Source organism: Delphinapterus leucas, chromosome 7 (genome assembly GCF_059928025.1).
Source record: "Delphinapterus leucas isolate spDelLeu-1000000601 "Yukka" chromosome 7, BTC_Dleu_Yukka2, whole genome shotgun sequence".
NCBI classification, from domain to species: Eukaryota; Metazoa; Chordata; class Mammalia; order Artiodactyla; family Monodontidae; genus Delphinapterus; species Delphinapterus leucas.
In genome coordinates this window covers 29,542,529-29,564,292 of record NC_143135.1, presented here as the reverse complement: position 1 = coordinate 29,564,292, position 21,764 = coordinate 29,542,529, and the positions used below count along the sequence as shown (strand labels likewise).

Sequence of the window (21,764 nt, the reverse complement as noted above, 5' to 3'; positions counted from 1 at the left end):
GAAATAAAATGGAGAAGTATGGATGAAATGACACAGTTTTCTAAGGAAACTTAGTTCCTTAAATATACACACAACACAACCCAGTAAATTTACAGTGGAAAATATTAATGTTACCTATTTGTCCTCTTTTCCTGTTTTTACAAAATCTGTTTGTAGGTGCATTTCCTCCATCTGCTACTTATGCACGAAAAGACTTGCTACAACGATCTACCCATATCGCTACCAAGACTTTCCAAGCTTTTCGCATATTTGTGAACAATGAACTCAATGAACTTTACACAGGACTGAAGACAGCTCAGAAGTTTCTGAGACCTGGTGGTCGCCTGGTTGCCCTCTCCTTCCATTCACTGGAGGATCGCATCATCAAACGATTCCTGCTTGGGATAAGCATGACACAAAGGTTTAACCTAAGTGCTAGACAGAAGGTGATACAAAAATCACAGTTGGGTTCAGATCATGAAAACACGGAAGGAGTCTCTATAGGAAGGGCCCCTTTAATGTGGAAAGTGATGCATAAGAAGGTACTTACTCCGGAAGATCAAGATGTACAAAATAACCCCAGAGGACGCTCAGCCAAGCTTAGAGCAGCTATCAAATTATGAGAAAGTTATCATCATCTGATTCTTCAAGTTCTTCCTCACAGTTTCTCGTGTAATATTCCTGAACGGCCTAATATAAGAAAGTGTGGGATATATAGAGATATGTACTATATATGTGTGGAAATAGGGGGTATTTAGCATTTTTTTCTCAAAAAGAAAATGTAGGAAATATTAGCATGACACAGATAGCTCAATTCAAGATGCAGCAGTGTCTCAAATCTGGAAAAATTGTTTATCTTAGCATTATATTTGACTTTTGAAATGCAGTCCTTTCTCTAACCGGGAAATTTTTTTAAAAAGAAGAAGAAGAAGAAGAAGAAGAAGACAATACGTGTATTTACTTAACTATGTAAATTCAAGCTGTCAAAAGAGAGATTATAATTTTATCTGCATGCCCAAATTCTGAATTTAGATATTCAGATTTGCAACAGACTGTCTATAACTCAAATAATTAATAATGATCATAAAATGAATTTTAATTTTCCTACTTGGGAATAATTAATTACTACTATAGCTTTCTCAAATATAGGTACTATGAAAATTTAAAATATTCAAGTAGTATTTTAAAAATGCATTATACTGATAAATTTCATTACTGAAATTACAGTGTTCATTGTTTTAAAGGGATTTTTCAGTATGATATGTGCCGTGTTTTCATATATTAGAAACTAAAAATGTAGAATTGCTCTAATAGCTCTCACAGAGAGTGTTTCACAAAACTTATATTTAAAGTCAATTGTGTTTAATAATAGCCCAGAATGCTTTTGATAAATAAAAATCTGTCATCATTTGAATCCTGCAACTTTAAATTGGGCTATTCAAAATATTCAAAGTCTATTTGAAATGGAAAAGTATGTTATCTCTTCCAGATACTAAAATCAATGCTTTTATTTACAAATAGTAATTGTAATTGTAAAATGTTTATTCAGGTGAAGTTCACGTGGCAGAGGATTCTTTAACAAATTAATGAAATTGATTCAGTATTCACATAACTTTTTATACATTAATATGCACTTCTAATTTATTCAGTTATGCAGCAAGTACTGAACTAGGCAAAGAAACAAAGGCGAGTAAAATACACATAGCCCATAGTATTAGTCCTGTGGAGTTTATAGTCTAGCCAAGAAGAGCAATGGTAGTTAAATGATCATAAATATTAGTATAAAATTGACAAAGCGGTAAGGGCTATAAAGAAGTAGTACAAGGTACCATAAGTACATCTAGTAGGGATTTCATCTACTGAAGGAAACCAGGTCTGACAACATGGTGCTTGATTTGTGACTTGAAGAATGAATAAGTGATAATTAGTAAAAGGATACATGGGCATGTTTATTAAAGGTGCATGTAAATGATTGTTTTCTTAAGTAGTTTCCCTTGAAGTCATATTTATACTATTAATTTGCTCAGTAAACTATTTATTCGAATACAGGAAAAATTCATCTTCTCAATTATGATTACAAACTCTAAGTTGGTGAATCCAATGAATAAAATATCAGCATAACTATATGGGCAAAAGATAAGAATTAAATACTTGAATTTACCTCAGACTTACTTTATCTACCTCTGTAATATTTAGCTTTAGTTCCCAAGTTTGTTTACCACTTGTAATTTACAGACTTTATTCAGATCTGAACAATTCTGCAGTGAAATCAGAATTAGAAAATATTCTAGGGAACAGTATGCTCAAATTAGAAACAAATGAAAGTACCTAGCTTAATCTCCTCAGTCCTTCCTGAAGAATTTAAGTTCCTCTTTGTATGTACGTCATATTTGTGAATGAGAATGATTCCCAAAGGTAAGTGCCCATCTGAGTATCTGATCAGAATATAAAAGATCGCATCTAACATTCAACAATGATTCACCTATTTCATCAATCATTTTTGGATGCTATATAATACAGGAATCTTTTCATTAATGTTAAATGGAAATTGACTGCCCTGGGTTGGATGGCATCCTTCCAAACTTCATGTCCTTTCCAAAACCTCATAATGTGACCTTATGTGGAAATATGGCTATTGCAGATGTAAGTAGTTAAGAGGAGGTCATACTGGAGCAGGGAAGGCCCTTAATCCAATAGGTCTGTGTCATTATAAGAAGAGGAGAAGAGAGAGACACAGGGAAGAATGCCACATGAAGGTAGAGGCAGAAATTGAAGTGATACATCTACAAGCCAAGGGACACCAAGAATTGCTGGCAACCATAAGAAGCTAGGAGAGAAGCATGGAATAGATTCTCCCTCATAGACTTTAGTAGGAACTAATAACTCTGCTGACACCTTGGTTTCAGACTTCCAAGCTCCAGAACAGTGACAGAATAAATTTCTGCTATTTTATGCCAGCCAATCTGTGGTAATTTATTACGGCAGCCCTAAGGAACTAATACTCTGACCCAAAAAAAAAAAAATCTTGAAAAATATTCATGAAGAAAAAATCGTTCTTCAATAAACACAAAATCGGTTTCAAAATGTTGTAGTGTAAAAATATATTAGCTTTTTTTCTATAATTAGGCTGTTTGCCACAATCATTCTTACCTGACTCTTAGTTTTAGTTGTAGGATGCATAATAAAATACATGAATGAGTTTCAAATTGTTAACTCTGGAGAATGGTTTAGGGAAATTCATACAATACATATAGAAAATAAAACAGATTATTGAAATGAATACATTTTAGTACATTTTATTGGAAAAGTACATTACTTTTCCAGTAAAATATAAGCTATATAAAACAAACAGTTGTTTTACATTTCAGAATCTTTGTATCAACTGCTCTCTACCAATCATTTTAATATAACATCCATCCCATTGTGTAGGACATCAGTTAACAGGTTTTAGTTCATTGCTTATTAACAAATGAAATTTAATAACTGCACACCATTTTTAATTGATATCCCTATTTTGTATATTCATTTCATTTTAACAATTAAAAGTTATGTAACCTTTTTGAAATTTCTAGGGTAACTTTTTGGGGGTAATTTTTGGGCTATGTCATATCTATATATTTTTTTCTATTTCATGTAATATGTGATATCTATTTTTTTTTCTATTTCATGTAATATGTCATATATGGTTTGTGCTTAGCTTCATTTATATTGAACTATTTATTATGTTACAACCAATAGTTTATAAGAGAATACAGGGCTTCCCTGGTGGCACAGTAGTTAAGAGGCCGCCTGCCGATGCAGGGGACACGGGTACGTGCCCCGGGCCGGGAAGATCCCACATGCCGCAGAGCGGCTGGGCCCGTGAGCCATGGCCACTGAGCCTGCACGTCCGGAGCCTGTGCTCCACAACGGGAGAGGCCACAACAGTGAGAGGCCTGCGTACCGCTAAAAAAAAAAAAAAAAAGAATACAGTATGTCAAAGGTTTTTTTTTGAATTATTGAATGTTATTTTTTTATACGGCAGGGTCTTATTAGTTATCCATTGTATACATATTAGTGTACATACGTGAATCCCAATCTCTCAGTTCATCACACCACCATCACCACCACCACCACCCCCGCCAATTTCCCTGCTTGGTGTCCATACGTTTGTTCTCTACATCTGTGTCTCAATTTCTGCCATGCAAACCAGTTCATCTGTACCGTTTTTCTAGGTTCCACATATATGTGTTAACATACGATATTTATTTTTCTCTTTCTGACTTACTCTATATGACAGTCTGTAGGTCCATTCACATCTCTACAAATGACCCAATTTTGTTCCTTTTTATGGCTGAGTAATATTCCATTGTATATATTTACCACATCTTCTTTATCCATTCATCTGCCTGTCGATGGGCATTTAGGTTGCTTCCATGCCCTGGCTACTGTAAATAGTGCTGCAATGAACATTGAGGTGCACGTGTCTTTTTGAATTATGGTTTCCTCTGGGTATAAGCCCAATAGTGGGATTGCTGGGTCATATGGTAATTCTATTTTTACTTTTTTAAGGAACCTCCATACTCTTCTCCATAGTGACTGTATCAATTTACATTCCCACCAACAGTCCAAGGGGGGTCCCTTTTCTCCACACCCTCGCCAGCATTCATTGTTTGTAGATTTTCTGATGATGTACATTCTAACTGCTTTGGGGTGATACCTCATTGTAGTTTTGATTTGTATTTCTCTGATAATTAGTGATGTTGAGCAGCTTTTCATGTGCTTCTTGGCCATCTGTATGTCTTCTTTGGAGAAATGTCTATTTAGGTCTTCGGCCCATTTTTGTATTTGTTTGTTTTTTTAATATTGAGCTGCATGAGCTGTTTATATACTATGGAGATTAATCCTTTGTCCATTGATTCATTTGCAAATATTTTCTCCCATTCTGAGGGTTCTCTTTTCGTATTGTTTGTATTTTCCTTTGCTTTGCAAAATCTATTAAGTTTCATTAGGTCTCATTTGTTTATTTTTGGTTTTATTTCCATTTCTCTAGGAGGTGGGTCAAAAAGGATCTTGCTGTGATTTATGTCACAGAGCATTCTGCCTGTTTTCCTCTAAGAGTTTGATAGTTTCTGGCCTTACGTCTAGGTCTTTAATCCATTTTGAGTTTATTTTTGTGTATGGTGTTAGGGAATGTTCTAATTTCATTCTTTTACATGTAGCTGTCCAGTTTTCCCAGCACCACTTATTGAAGAGACTGTCTTTTCTCCATTGTATATCCTTGCCTCCTTTGTCATAGATTAGTTGGCCATGGGTGCGTGGGTTTATCTCTGGGCTTTCTATCCTGTTCCATTGATCTATGTTTCTCTTTTTGTGCCAGTACCATATTGTCTTGATTGCTATAGCTTTCTCGTATTGTCTGAAGTCAGGGAGTCTGATTTCTCCAGCTCCATTTTTTTCCCGCAAGACTGCTTTGGCTATACGGGGTCTTTTGTGTCTCCATACAAATTTTAAGATTTTTTTGTTCTAGTTCTGTAAAAAATGCCATTGGTAATTTGATAGGGGTTGCATTGAGTCTGTAGATTGCTCTGGGTAGTATAGTCATTTTCACAGTATTGATTCTTCCAATCCAAGAACATGGTACGTCTCTCCATCTGTTTGTATCATCTTTAATTTCTTTCATCAGTGTCTTACAGTTTTCTGCATGCAGGTCTTTTGTCTCCTTAGGTGGGTTTATTCCTCGGTATTTTATTCTTTTTGTTGCAATGGTAAATGGGAGTGTTCCCTGAATTTCCGTTTCAGATTTTTCATCATTAGTGTATAGGAAGGCAAGAGATTTCTGTGCATTAATTTTGTATCCTGCAACTTTATCAAATTCATTGATTTATGTAATTTTCTTTTTTTGTAGTATCTTTGTCTGGTTTTGGTATCAGGGTGTTGGTGGCCTCATAGAATAAGTTTGGGAGTGTTCCTTCCTCTGCAACTTTTTGGAAGAGTTTGAGAAGAATGGATGTTAGCTGTTCTCTAAATGTTTGATAGAATTCACCTGTGAATCCATCTGGTCCTGTATTTTTGTTTGTTGGAAGATTTTTAATCACAGTTTCAATCTCATTACTTGTGATTGGTCTGTTCATATTTTCTATTTCTTCCTGGTTCAGTCTTTGAAAGTTATACCTTTTAAGAATTTGTCCGTTTCTTCCAGGTTGTCCATTTTATTGGCATAGAGTTGCTTGTAGTAGTCTCTTAGGATGCTTTGTATTTCTGCAGTGTCTGTTTTAACTTCTCCTTCTTCATTTCTATTGTATTGATTTGAGTCCTCTCCCTCTTTTTCTTGATGAGTCTGGCTAATGGTTTATCAATTTGTTTATCTTCTCAAAGAACCAACTTTTAGCTTTATTGATCTTTGCTATTTGTTTTCTTTGTTTCTATTTCACTTATTTCTGCTCTGATCTTTATGATTTCTTTCCTTGTGCAAACTTTGGGTTTTCTTTGTTCTTCTTTCTCTACTTCCTTTAAGTGTAAGGTTAGATTGTTTATTTGAGGTTTTTCTTGTTTCTTGAGGTAGGCTTGTATTGCTGTAAACTTCTGTCTTAGAACTGCTTTTTCTGTGCCCCGTAGGTTTTGGATCATCATGTTTTCATTGTCATTTGTCTCTAGGTATTTTTTGATTTCCATTTTGATTTCTTCAGTGATCTCTTGGTCATTTAGTAATGTATTGTTTAGCCTCCATGTGTTTGTGTTTGTTACATTTTTTTCCCTATAATTGATAATCTCATAGTGTTGTGGTCAGAAAAGATGCTTAATATGATTTCAGTTTTCTTAAATTTACTGAGGCTTGATTTGTGACCCAAGATGTGATCTATCCTGGAGAATGTTCTGTGCGCACTTGAGAAGAAAGTGTAATCAGCTGTTTTTGGATGGAATGTACTATAGTAGTTAAGTCTCTCTGGTCTATTGTGTCATTTAAAGCTTGTGTTTCCTTATTTATTTTCATTTTGGATGATCTGTCCATTGGTGATAGTTGGGTGTTAAAGTCCCCTAGTATGACTGTGCTACTGTCGATTTCCCCTTTTATGGTTGTTAGCATTTGCCTTATGTATTGAGATGCTCCTATCTTGGGTTCAGATGTATTTATAATTGTTACATCTTCTTTTGGAATTGATCCCTTGATCATTATGTAGTGTCCCTCCTTGTCTCTTGTAACATTCTTTATTTTAAAGTATATTTTATGTGATATGAATATTGCTACTCCAGCTTTCTTTTGATTTCCATTTGCATGGAATATCTTTTTCCATCCCCTCACTTTCAGTCTGTATGTGTCCCTAGGTCTGAAGTTGGTCTCTTGTAGACAGCATATGAATGGGTCTTGTTTTTGTATCCATTCAGCAAGCCTGTGTCTTTTGGTTGGAGCATTTAATCCATTCACGTTTAAGGTAATTATCGATATGTATGTTCCTCTTACCATTTCTTAATAGTTTTGGGTTTGTTTTGTAGGTCCTTTTCTCCTCTTGTGTTTCCCACTTAGAGAAGTTCCTTTAGCATTTTTTGTAGAGCTGGTTTGGTGGCACTGAATTCTCTTAGCTTTTGCTTGTCTGTAAAGCTTTTGATTTCTCCATCCAATCTGATTGAGATCCTTGCTGGCTTGAGTAATCTTGGTTGCAGGTTCTTCCCTTTCATCACTTTAATTATGTCATGCCACTCCCTTCTGGCTTGTAGAGTTTCTGCTGGGAAATCAGCTGTTAACCTTATGGGAGTTTCCTTGTATGTTATTTGTCGTTTTTCCGTTGCTGCTTTCAATAATTTTTCTATTTCTTTAATTTTTGCCAGTTTGATTACTATGTGTCTTGGTGTGTTTCTCCTTGGGTTTGTCCTGTATGGGACTCTCTGCATTTCCTGGACTTGGGTGGCTATTTCCTTTCCCATATTAGGGAAGTTTTCGACTATAATCTCTTCAAATATTTTCTCTGGTCATTTCCCTCTCTCTTCTCCTTCTGGGACCCCTATAATGTGAATGTTGTTGTGTTTAATGTTGTCCCAGAGGTCTCTTTGGCTGTCTTCCTTTCTTTTCATTCTTTTTTCTTTATTCTGTTCTGCAGCAGTGAATTCCACCATTCTATCTTCCAGGTCACTTATCCATTCTTCTGCCTCAGTTAGTCTGCTATTTATTCCTTCTAGTGTATTTTTCATTTCAGTTATTGTAGTGTTCATCTCTTTTTGTTTGTTTGTTCATCTCTGTTTCTTCTAGGTCTTTGTTAAACATTTCTTGCATCTTCTCAATCTTTGCTTCCATTCTTTTTTCCGAGATCCTGGATCATCTTCACTATCATTATTCTGAATTCCTTTTCTGGAACGTTGCCTATCTCCACTTCATTTAATTGTTTTTCTAGGGTTTTACCTCTTTCCTTCATCTGGTACATATCCCTCTGCCTTTTCATCTTGTCTATCTTTCTGTGAATGTGTTTTTTGTTTCACAGGCTGCAGGATTGTAGTTATTCTTGCTTCTGCTGTCTGCCCTCTGGTGGATGAGGCTATCTCAGAGGCTTGTGCAAGTTTCCTGATGGGAGGGACTGGTGGTGGGTAGAGCTGACTGTTGCTCTTGTGGGCAGAGCTCAGTAAAACTTTAATCCACTTGTCTGCTAATGGATAGGGCTGTGTTCCCTCCCTGTTGGTCGTTTGGCCTGAGGCGATCCAACACTGAAGCCTACCCGGGCTCTTTGATGGGGCTATTGACAGACTCTGGGAGGGCTCACGCCAAGGAGTTCCCCGAACTTCTGCTGTCAGTGTCCTTGTTCTCACGGTGAGACACAGCCACCCCCAGCCTCTGCAGGAGACCCTCCAACACTAGCTGATAGGTTTGGTTCAGTCTCCTATGGGGTCACTGCTCCTGCCCCTGGGTCCTGATGAGCACACTACTGTGTGTGCTCTCCAAAGTGGAGTCTGTGTCCCCCAGTCCTGTCGAAGTCCTGCAGTCAAATCCCACTAGCCTTCAAAGTCTGATTCTCTAGGAATTCCTCCTCCCGTTGCCAGACCCCCAGGTTAGGAAATCTGACGTGGGTCTCAGAACCTTAAATCCAGTGGGTGGACTTCTGTGGTATAAGTGTTCTCCAGTTGGTGAGTTACCAACCCAGCAGTTATGGGATTTGATTTTATTGTGATTGCACCCCTCCTACCATCTCATTGTGGCTTGTCCTTTGTCTTTGGATGTGGGGTATCTTTTTTGGTAAGTTCTAGTGTCTTCTTATTGATGATTGTTCAGCAGTTAGTTGTGATTCCGGAGCTCTTGCAAGAGGGAGTGAGAGCACGTCCTTCTACTCCGCCATCTTGAACCAACCTCTGTAACTAGGTTTTTGAGATTAACTAAAATCTCTTCAAATTCTCTTGCAAATTGTTGAAAATCGTATTTTCTTTAATGTTTGCAGAGTATTACATATCTTCAGAGGTTTATAAAATTCCTTATTCTAATTTCTGTTTTTAAATGAGAAGCAGAGATAGTCATGTATTTATACTGTAGAATTTTTTAAAATTTCATTTGAAATCTTATTCAAAAAGTATGAGACAGTTCTTAATGGAAAATTCAAAATGTACAACAGATACAAAATTTATAGCAGCACTTTCATTTGGTTAAAGAAGATAAATACTTGGATATGTTCATTCAATAAGTATAGATTAAAGCCTGACCATTTAGGAAGAAATCAAAAACACCTCTCTCAATTCTTTTCTTCTTTTTATACTCCTTCCCTTTCCCTCTCTCTTTTTACATGTGAATTTCTTATGCCATCGGAGATGACATTCATTTATATTTCACATTTACTCTAGAAAAAGAAATATGCAATATTAGCATGTACTCTCACAAGCTAAGAACTACATGTTAGATTCTTAGTAATGGGTAAGGATTAACTAAAAATTGCTTCTGGTTAAAATCTGTAATTTTTATTTTAATGTATTTTTCTATTGCGTTTTCTTGAGTGCTGCAGTATTCTGATAGATTTTTTTGTGTCTAAACAACATTCCATAATAGAAAGAGATAAGTATTAAAATGTGAAGGGAATTTTTTGAGGTTCTTGACAAATATAAATTTAATGACAGAAATCCTGATTGGAGATAAATTTTTCTCAGAAACACAATGCCATATATTCAATGTTGAATGAAGTATGGTTTGTAAAACTCAGCGTGATATTCTAAAGCAGCTATATTGTATAACAAGCATAACTATTTTTATATTGTTTTCTCAAATTTCATCTGTTTATAGCTACTATTCCCAACTAATATTTGGTAACACACAGCGTGATCTGCAGGAATACTAAGAGATAGTTTAAATGTAAATTTTTTTTGTCTTGTTACAGCCTAAATTTTCAAAAGCATTAAAACTTCAATAGAATTAATTAATGCGAGATGCAGTGATGATATTTCATAATACTTATCATTTAGGTGGACCTTATAATTCTTCACAGACGTTTTGGCCACCTCACTCTCTTCTCACATAATTTACCAAGATTGTTAGACATCAAAGTAAAGAAATAAAATGTAATGCTCTGTTATGCAAAGTAGAAGTTTGCCTTTTTGGTAATGTAACATCTCCTTAGGCAATTCTTTACCTTAAATACAGGGTATTTAAGGACAGATTTTCTGCCATTAGCATATGCCCTATTAAATATATCACTGCCCAAATGTTAGAATACAAAGCTGAAATCAAACAAGAGGACATGCTCCATTTCTGATTCTTGAGTAATAGCTTCTGTTCATTAAACTCTATCTTTATGCTTGGCCAGTAATACTTGTCTGCCGTGCAGAAGGTGAGGATCTGTATTGTTAAACAATCAAATGGTATGATTCCTCATTCTTTCACGTGGAAAAGCATTATCATCCAACTCTTATAAGTGCTAAATTGAGGGGAAGTTTGTATAGCCTTGTAAATAAAACCATTGGCTTTGGAGTCAGAAAAGCAAGCTCGAATTCCAGGTTTGAATATATTAGCTGAATAGCTCTGTAGTATCCTGAATCCTCATTTATTTCACGTCAAAATGAGTACAGTATTGGTACTTTCTCATCAGGTTACTATGAATCAAATAGGAAATAGTAAATATTTATGAGTTAACTGAAAGTCATAATTACCACAATGTAACTCACATTTCTGGACACCGTGGTTAAGGAGGTATGTACTTTTTTCCTGGTAGTTTTAAGTGCAGCCTCTGCATCACTAGTAGTAGTTGATTGGGTTTATAATCGGTTTATTATTTGGGAATTTTATTCCTATTTATTATTTATTTAACATCCGCAGTGTTTGCTATACCTTGACAAGGCCTATAAAACACACAGTTATTGCCCTTGTGGAGTTTCCATTTATAAGAAAACAAACTGGGAAGAAACGAACCAGTTGCTCAAGGTATTTGACATTCATTTAGGTCAGAGAATGTTATTTGTCCTACAGTTACATATGAGTAAGTGTCCAACCTAAGTGGTCCTTTTAGTAAGATTCTCCAAAATACATTTTGAGGAGGGAAAATGAGTATTTTATGATAGATGGAAGATTTCTAAAGGAGTATTTAAGAAGTTTCCTATTTCTGCACTCTAAAGTCAACGCGGAGAGACTAAAGGACCAATAAAGTGTGTATGTTGCAGGTGTTCAGGGGAAAATAACATGAAAGGTAAATAGACAGTTCACACTTAGAATGAGCTGATGATCTTCTCTTGCAGCACCACTGAAACATATATTATTAGAACTGGATCTATGTAATTCCCACCCACTTACCTTTGTCTCAGAATTTATAAATCTCTTACTTTATCTCCATTTTGTCCTCCTGTTTCTCATCAGAGAGCTTATCCTGACTCCTTTTCTTTCTGTCTTCTCTAGGACTTAGTTCAGTCAATTTTCTTGCCCTCTTCAGTCTTGAATCCATTCTCCACTGGTATCTTTCCTTCAGTCTACAAACATATTCAAAAGTGAACCATGCTAAAAGCAAATCATAATAACTAAAATCTCTCCTTGACTCTGTTTTCCTTACCAAAATACCCCCCATCATTCTGTTTTCTTTCATATCTTGACCTCCTAAAGAAAGTCTCCAACTCTTCATCTATATTTCACTTATCCAATTCCAGTATACTCTCTATAGAAACTATTCTCTTAAGTATTAATGGTGACCTCTTAATTACCAGGCCCTGTATCCTAATCTCCCTCTTCACTTTCCTGATCTCTTCAGCATTTGATAATGTTCATCTATCGTTCCATAAAAATCTGTTCTCCATTGTATTCTCCAAAATCACTCCTGTAGCTTTTTCTCTCTAACTCTGATTCCTTGACTAAATCCTCTTTCTCTGTCCCGTAAAGCCAGACCATGTCTCCTGTGAGTTGTTCACAAGGTATAGGTAGTTCTAGGGATGTGCATTTAGTGAAGGCAGTACTGTGAAAATTACTCCATGATCATCCATGGAGTAAATGAGAGATGAGTATCCTGCCAAGATAACAGACAGTGGAAATAACAGAGATTGGAGTCTTCCTGGAAGTTAAAATTGACATCAAATTAAGTAAGGTGTGTCCTGGACTTCCCTCATGATGCAGTGGTTAAGAATCTGCCTGGAAATGCAGGGGACTTGGGTTCAAGCCCTGACCTGGGAAGGTGCCACATACCGCTGAGCAACTAAGCCCATGCACCACAACTACTGAGCCTGCGCTCTATAGCCTGTGAGCCACAACTACTGAGCCTGCATGTGCTACAACTACTGAAGCCCGTGCACCTAGAACCCGTGCTCCACAGCAAGAGAAGCCACCGCAATGAGAAGCCCGTGCACCACAATGAAAAGTAACCCCTGCTTGCCGCAACTAGAGAAGGTCTGTGTGCAGCAACAAAGACCCCACACAGCCAAAAATAAATAAATAAAATAATTTTTTTAAAAAAAGTAAGGTGTGTACCAACAACCAGGATTTCAGCTTTGGTAATGGCAAACAATAATTTGGACCAACCATCCCATTCAGAACAACTAGAAAACCTAGAAAAGATTTTTTTAATAAGAATTCATTTTGAAAGCACCAGAGGGTTAATAAGGCAGTGAAAAATATCCAGGAGAAGAAGGAAACCCAAAGAGGTTAGCCCAGCATTTGTAGCTGCCAGTTGCCAATTCCAGAAGTGGCAGCTGAGAAACTAAACAGAACTTCTGATGACAGTCTTTAGGGAGTACAGGTGAACTCAAAGCCAACTGGACCTTGAAGGAACTGAAGCTCAGTTTCAAATTATCTTAGTCCTTGAATTGGATTAAATTGATCCTGGACGCTAGAGTCCCTAAATTCCTCATAAAAGCAATTTTAGATACTCTTTTGGGAAAAACAAATTCTTACACACAAATCATTTCAGTAATATTTCATATTTAGTGTCCATCACTAAATCAGAAATTAGTCAGTCATGAAGAGACAAAGCATGATTTTTAAAAGAGAGAGAAATCCAGGTAATAAAACGCACTAGGGCAGGGGGGTATTCAGACAAGTGCTATAAATATGTTCAAGGAAAATAAACTGGAAACTATAAAGAATAAAACAAAAATTATAGAACTGAAAAATATAGTACCCAAGCTTATGAACTCAGTGGACTGGTTTATGAGCAGATTATACACAGCTAAAGATAAATAGTGAACTAGAAGTTATTTCAGAAGGAAATATCCAGAATAAAGCATGGAGACAAAAAGAAAAAAAAAAGAGTACAAGAGGCATTGGAGTTACAATGAGAAGTCTAATTCATGTGTAATTAGAATCCCAAAAGGAGAAATAAAATAGAACAGAAGCCACATTTGGATAGAGAATGGCTGAGAATGTCCCCAAACTGATGAAAGACATCAAGTTACAGTTTCAAGGACCCCCAAAACTTCCTAGGAACAGCATCTTAAAACCCACTGGAAGCCAAAATCATAGGCAATGCACATTCTCAGGGAATATCGCTCACATGATCTTTTGAGGGGAGGGGGTACTGATGGAATCCAGCAAACCAAAATACAAAACAAAATATCAGTTAAGGGAGAAGTTTTATAAAATGTACTAGGATAAGCTTTGAATGCATGTAAATACAGAACTAAGAGTAAACAACCGTGGGAATTATTGCTACGGATCGGAATGCAAACATAAGTCTTGAGAATGTAAAATTAACAGAACTCACCAAAAGTATGAGTTTAAGAGGTCTGTTACATTGATGTGTGTTTCAGTTTTTGTGCCAGTACCATGCTGTTTTTATTACTGTAGCTTTGTAGTATAGTCTGAAGTTAGGGAGTGTGATACCTCCACCTTTGTTCTTTTTTCTCAAGATTGCCTTGGTCATTCAGGGTCTTTTGTGGTTCCATATACGTGTTATGATTATTTGTTCTAGTTCTATGAAAAATATCATGGGTATTTTGATAGAGATTGCATTAAATCTGTAGATTGCTTTGGGTACTCTGGACACTTTAACAATATTAATTCTTCCAATCCATTTCTTTCTATTGCTTTCAAATTGCTTCATCTCAACATCACTAATCATCAGAAAAATGCATATCAAAACCAGAATGAGATATCACCTCACACCTGTCAGAGTGGCTATCATAAAAAAGACCACAAATAACAAATGTTGGCAAGGATGTGAAAAAAAGGGAAGGCTTATACACTGTTAGTGGAAATGTAAATTAGTGCAGCCACTGTGAAAAACAGTATGGAGTTTTCTCAAAAAACTAAAAGTAAAGCTGCCATATGATCCAACAATGTCACTGCTGGTATATATCTGAAAAAAATGAAAACAATAATTCGAAAAAATATATGCACCCCAATGTTCATGGCAGCATTATTTACAATAGCCAAGATATGGACACAACCTAAGTGTCCACCAACAGAAGAATGGATAAAGAAGATGTGAGGTGGATATATAGATATGTGTGTGTATGTGTGTGTGTGTGTGTATGTGTATATATATATATATCACATGGAATATTACTATATATATCTATATATCACACATGGAATATTACTCAACCATGAAAAAGAATGAAATTGTGCCATTTGCAAAAGTGTGGTTGGACCTAGAGAGTACTATGCTTAGTGAAATATCAGATAAAGACAAATACTATATGTTATCACTTATATGTGGAATATTAAAAATAAATATGTATATATAAAAACAGATGCACAAATATGGAGAACACACTAGTGATTATCAGTAGGGAGAGGAAATGAGGGAGGAGCAGGATAGGGGTATGGGATTAAGAGATACAAACTACTATGTATAAAATAGATGAGCAACAAGGGTATATTGTACGGCACAGGGAAATATAGCCACTATTTTTAATAACTTTAAATGAAGTATCTATAAAAATATTGAATCACTATGTTGTACACCTGAAACTAATATAATATTGTAAATCAACTATACTTCAAATAAGTAAATATTAAAAATGAAAGAAAATGTACTACTGGAGAGGATTATTCAACTCATGGAACTTTCACTCAAATGATAGTAAACATCTTACATTTCTGCACAGTGCTGATATGGCAAGAAAAAAAGAATATGTCCTCTTCTTGGATTTACATATATGGTTTATGATTTTGCTTTTCTCTTTTTAATGGCACCATACCTACTTCTTCTGAATCTATAAATTACAGTTTTCACACAGAAATCTCTCTGATGATGATGAAAACCATGTTTAAGAGCCAGCCAGATGACTTTCGCATTTTCTGTTTTGTACATACATATGTGATTTTCATGGGGTAGGGAGGGGTTAGGGAGAAGGGGAAAAAAACAACTATCATGAATGTTGAACCTGTCTAGTTATTCTAGAATCTATCATTGTTCCTTTGAAGAAATTCAACATTTGCCTTTTACAACCAGAGAATAAACATCAGCTGCTAGAGGAAGCTATTGAATTTCAAAATCCCTTTGAAATGTCACGTTAACCTGTTTAACTTTCAGTCAGTTCTTTAAAGCACCAGACATTTCCTGATGACTCCCAGATCTAAGACTGCTTATATTTCTCTAACTTAAAAGTTTGTTTCCTTCACTTGCAAACGAACTGTGGTGAATGAATCAGTGCTGTTTAGACCTGGGAGAAGTGTATCACAGCTGCAATCTGTGTGCAATCGTTCTGTAGCTTAGTTCAATTTGTGAACATTGAACAGGGTCAAATGTAAAATCTGGTCATTTGACTAAAACTACATGGCTCTGGCCTTTTATTTAGCTCTCCATTAAATTTTAATCTTTCAAGCTGTATTTGTTTCACTTACTATCTTTTATTCTGAGATATGTAGAAATCAGACAACCATTAATTTATCATTTGACTCAGCGACATCTATTGAGTGTCTGTTTGCTAGGTGCTGGGGGTAAAAGTGAAAAGAAATGGTGTGCCCCTTGTCCTTGAAGAACCACATTATAGTATAAACTGAGACAGTTATGTAAGTTCTGAAAAGTTAGACTATAACAGGCTAAATACTATAATAGAAGTTAAAATTCTATAAGAACACAAAGGAATGACTAAATGAATGAAGTTTTCTTCTTCCAGGCAGAACTGGATTTACAGTCAGCCCTTCATATCTGTGGGTTCTGTATCTGTATATTCAACCAACCTTGGGTCGAAAATATTTGGTAAAAATATAACCAGAAAGTTGTAAAAAGCAAAATTTGTATTTGCCTCATTCAGGAAACCACATAGTATTCACACTGTATTAGGTATTATAAGTAATCTAGAGATTATTTAAAGTATACAAGAGAATGTACAAATACTGTGCCATTTTGTATAAGGAATTTGAGCATCCATAGATTTTGGTATCCGTGGGGGTCCTGGAACCAATCGCCCATGGATACCAAGGGATGTATAACTGATCCTTTTAGTGTGAGAGCAATAGGAATTGTGTGCTGAATCATCACCAGCTTTGTTTCCTGGGACGTAATTGGCCTTTCCTTGTAATGTCATTAATAGTCTTCCTGCCTTACACTTATTGTTAGTTATACTTGTTCTTTGAACTTTATGAACTTTGATTTCCATGACCCGTGAATGCACATTATTGAGAAGACTAATATTCTTAGACATGGATGGCCACCTAACAGTAATTGTGGTATAACCTATCTGAATGAGCCATTTCATCCTAGAATTAGAATTCTTAATTTTTTGAAGCCATTGTCTTTTTTGAGAATCTAATTAAAATTAGAGTCTCTCTATATGAAAAAGCACATACACATTAATTTTGTATAATATCAAGGGGTTTATAAAACACCCTCATGTCTATGATGGGCTCCAGTTCAATGACTTTTGCACTAGAGAAACATCTCGATTCAAGCCACATTTCCCAAATCTGACCCTGTGACAGTCAAAGGATAAATGTTGACAATTTCTACCTATTAAACTCATTTGGCTTATTCATTCCTGATGCTTCAAGTTTCCTACTTTGTTTTAGAGGATTCCAATCTTGGCATCAACCAACCCGGGCAGTGTCCCAGTAAGGCTAATCTGGGCTCCTGTAGGAGTTTTGTGCTAGACACAAAGAATAGAAGGGATGAAATGATTTCTGAGGGTCTGAGTAGATCAAATACTCCAGACTAGTGCTGTCCGATAGAAATATAATGCAAGCCACCAATTTGAGCCACATTGTAATTTTAAATTTTGAGAAGCCACATTGAGAAAAGTAAAAGAGAATAATTGAAATTAATTTTAATAGTATAATCTAGTTAAACTAATATATCCAATATATTTTAACATATAATCAATATAAAAATAAGATAGTTTACATTCCTTTTTTTATATACTAAGTCCTTAAAATCCGGTATGTGTTTTACACTTACAGCACATCTCAATTTGGACTTGCTACATTTCAAGAATTATAGGTTCTTGAAAGCTATAGGTGTCTAGTAGCTACCATATTGGACAGCACAGTTTTAAATCTGGAATAAATGTCAATTTTTCTGTATATCTGGCTTTGTTATATCAGTGATCAGCTTTTCACCTTTCAAAAAACACTCTCTCCCATAATAACTATCTGGTAATAAATGAATAAACAGTTTCTTCTATTGTACTGTATCACACATGGAGGAGGATATAAGCCATACCCCCTGAAGTCATGCAGTGCAGTGATCCTGACAATGAAGAAGCTACATCTTTTCATTCCTCTTCTGTAATGGGCCAGTGGATTTCGTGCAGCTACAAAACAGCCTTAAAAATAAAATAACCAAAACAGATCTTTGTACCCACATCCAAAATCAAGCCAATTCATTCTAACATCCCCTCTAAAAATTGTTTCAGCCTGACTATACCAGGGTTGCCGTTCAGATCAGCATTAAAAGTTGAGTGTGAATTCTGGGTAAATCGGTGCATTCCTGATGAGGAGCAAGTAACCACAGCATATATGAAACCAGGAATGGTGCTTATAATGAAAGATATTTAAAGTTAATGATTATTCTTTTAAAGGGGGATGGGGATTCTTCTCTCCCCATCCCCTTCACCACACAAAAAAATATTGCTATCTTATTCAGGTATTATAGAGCATTTACGTGAATAGTCTTGAAGACTAAATGCCAAAACTGCAGTTCATATGCAGCAGCTATTTTACAGAGACATCTTTAGCGTGATTCCTCAGTTAAACTACTTCTTATACGCATTTCATTTTTAGAATAACAGTTTTCTTGCCATCAAATGGAAAAACTTCCCCCCAATTTTTCCAGGCACCATTTTTTTCTTTTTTTTAATCCAATGAAGTGCTCTGTTGTGTTTTTAAATGGCATCGTTTGGAACAGACACATCATCCTTTGAGGAAAGGACACACTGTTAAGTTTGTTAAAAGCTATAATGGGCATCTTGAATCTTTTTCTCAGAGGTAAAAAAAACCCTCATGCTAGTAGTTAATAATCATTAATAAGAATTTTTTAAAATAATGGCTACAATATTGTAGTGTTAATTGCATTACTCACTGAAAGAAATGCAATGAGTCATTTTATAGTTGTTACTTATGCAATTTGGAGAACTTTTTAGGCACTTGATAAAGAATGAGAGGACTCCAAACCAGGTAAAATGAGTCTAGAAAAATAATTTCCTTTCTTTAATAAGGTTTAGGAAATTTGCAGTTAAGAAGGCTAAAGCAACCTGAAAATGCAGCATGGATTCATAGTCTTTTCAAGCTCAACAGGACCTCAACAGGGTCAGTTGATTTCAATTGTTCCCAACCTTTTCAAAATCAAAGACACTTGGGACTTCCCTGGTGGTGCAGTGGTAAAGAATCCACCTGCCAATGCGTGGGACACGGGTTCGAGCCCTGGTCAGGGAAAATCCCACATGCTGCAGAGCGTTACTAAGCCCGTGTGCCACAACTACTGAGCCTGCGCTCTACAGCCCGCGAGGCACAACTGAAGCCTGTGCTCCACAGCAGGAGAAGCCACTGCAATGAGAAGCCCACGCACCACAACAAAGAGTAGTCCCCACTCGCCGCAACTAGAGAAAGCCTGTGTGCAGCAACGAAGACCCGACGCAGCCAAAAATTTATTAAAAAAAAAAATCAGACCCTTTTGCTATTCCTCATTACCAGCTTTTCCCACAACATGAACCTAATGTTTAAGGAAAAAAATGTGATTTTCTACCAAATATAAATAAAGTTTATTTCCCTATTAGTGTAAAGCATGTACAATTACAAAGCAGCTTCTGCTGAGTGTAAAACAGTGTGTGTTACAATGATGGATCAAAATAATTCCAGAGAAAATGAACACAGTTATGTGATATCTAAGTTAGCCTCCACAGATGGACCAGACAAAACACAGAAGACTTAACTACATGAAGAAGCCAAAGCAAGTTGGTGCATTCTCCAGGATTAGTTGTCCATGTTTATTTACTGCAGACTGATAAATGTGCTCACAGCTCAGCTCAAAAATGCCAGATTCCTTAGTAACTAAAAGAATATTGATACTTCAAAAAGAACGAGGTGAAGTACTAAATGCTTGAATTTAAGCTCCTTCACACCTCTCCTTGTAATAACCTTCACCTCTTCTAACAGTTAAATCCTTTTCATCATCCAAAACTCAAATGTTCTGGCCATGAGAAGGCTGCCTCCTACTACAGGGAGCATAATTGACTAAGGGTCCAAGCTGCTGCTCTCTGAAGTTCATCCCTGCATTTGCACTGAGGCTGTGCCTGCCGTGGGCTGCTTCCCACCAATAATTGAGTGAGGTAGGAATGCAAATACAGACCCATTTCTGAGAGATGGGGAGTACTTGACAGTCAGCTTTGACTGAAGGACTCACAAATGGCTCTGCTGAAACTTCCATCCAAACTTCCTTACCTCTCCTTACACAGGGTCAGACTTGCATCAGTCTGATGGCTCTCCCAGACTTCTTCAGCTTCCTCCTTATTTCCTTTCATGCAGGTAGTTCTCTTAATAAACTCCGTGCGCATTTAATTCTGGCTTGGAGTCTACTTCTCAGAGGGCCTGGACGAATACATCAGCTCAAATGGCTCTTTCAATTTCTCAAACTGCATGTGCTCCTAACACTGTACAAAAGAAGAGGAAGTGGCCCATCATAATTTGGTCCCACATCACCTCCCCATCTGCCTTTACCATCTCTGTGTGTTCTAGGTACACCCAACTCACTACAGTGCTCAGCACTCTACACATTTGAAAATGTCTCCTATGCCTAAAATTACTTCCTCTGTAGTTATATAACAACTTCATTTTACCAGAGTACATGCATATCATCTCCTTTGGTAAACCTTCCCTGACATCTCCGAGCAGAATTTAGAGTGTCCTCCTCTTGCACCCATATTTTACTTACTTTAGCTTTCATCATCTTGGCATTTTTAAAGATGAGCCAGTTGTTTTTTAGAATATCTTATTTAATTTATTAACACTTATATTTTTATTTTTTATTTGGCCAGTTAGGGTCCCTTCAATTTTACTTCTGTGTCCTTTTGATACGCCCTCATCCTTCTTTGAGCATCTCCTTACTTTCTGTTACCAAAGATGTTCCAGGCTAATCATCTTCTCTCCCAGTTCCAGCCCTGGATTCAGTCATTTCTTCAAGGAGTCCTGTTCGTTTTACTATTTGAAACCAAGATATGATCACTAGGTGCTCATTACTACTGGGATGCCACTGTTTCCAAGCCCTTTTAGCAGATGGCTAGGAACTACACATACGTTTATATTTATTTCTGTATCTATCTGTGATAACTATTTCTCACCTTGGTACATCCAATTCTAATCCAATGCCGGCTGGGTGTGTTCCAGTTTTATATTTTTCCATATCTCTAACCCTGTCCCAGTAGTGAGAAACCCAACTCATCATTGTTCTTGATGTATTTATTTATTTGCTTTCTCTCTGGATGCAGCCGATCTTCTGATACTGCTAGACCCCCGCCCTCTTTGCAAATGGACCTGCCCTGTGCTGAGGTTGGCCTCCTCTGCACAGGCCTGCAGCTTACTTTGTCAGGCCTGACTCATGGCTATTTGACAGTAGAAGCAAGGCTACTAATACATATTTTTTTTTAAGAAAATAAAGGGACAAAGGGGAAGGGGAGAACAAGAGACATAGCTGCTAGCATTCTTTATGCTCTTTTTTTTTTAACACTATATCTCTGTTTTGGGGGGAGGAGGGGTTATTATTTATTTTTTAAAATAATATCTGTTTTAAAAAGGAGAGAGCAGTCTTCAGGCTTAGAGTCTTCTGTAAGGAATCATATCTCTCTAGAATCTAATAACACTGTTAACACTGTTTAATTGTGAATGTGTTTAAAGTTACCTGATCTATTTCTTTCCTTTAAATATATTTTTAAATGAGGAAAAAGTTACATATTTTATTTTATTAATAAATTTATTTATTTATTTATTTATTTAT

At 36.2% G+C, this 21,764-nt stretch overlaps 1 protein-coding gene across 4 annotated transcripts in view; it reads left to right on the top strand.

The window, feature by feature from the left end:
* The window catches only part of METTL15 (methyltransferase 15, mitochondrial 12S rRNA N4-cytidine), a 219,896-nt gene extending 198,137 nt beyond the window's left edge, over positions 1-21,759 (top strand). For all 4 annotated transcript variants that reach the window (XM_089915024.1, XM_022583727.2, XM_022583728.2 and 1 more), the window contains one exon: positions 157-21,759. In XM_089915024.1, the coding sequence (XP_089771150.1) occupies positions 157-602 (446 nt within the window). In that variant the 3' untranslated portion in view covers positions 603-21,759. The remainder of the gene's footprint in view (positions 1-156) is intronic.
* Positions 21,760-21,764: the final 5 nt, after the last annotated feature.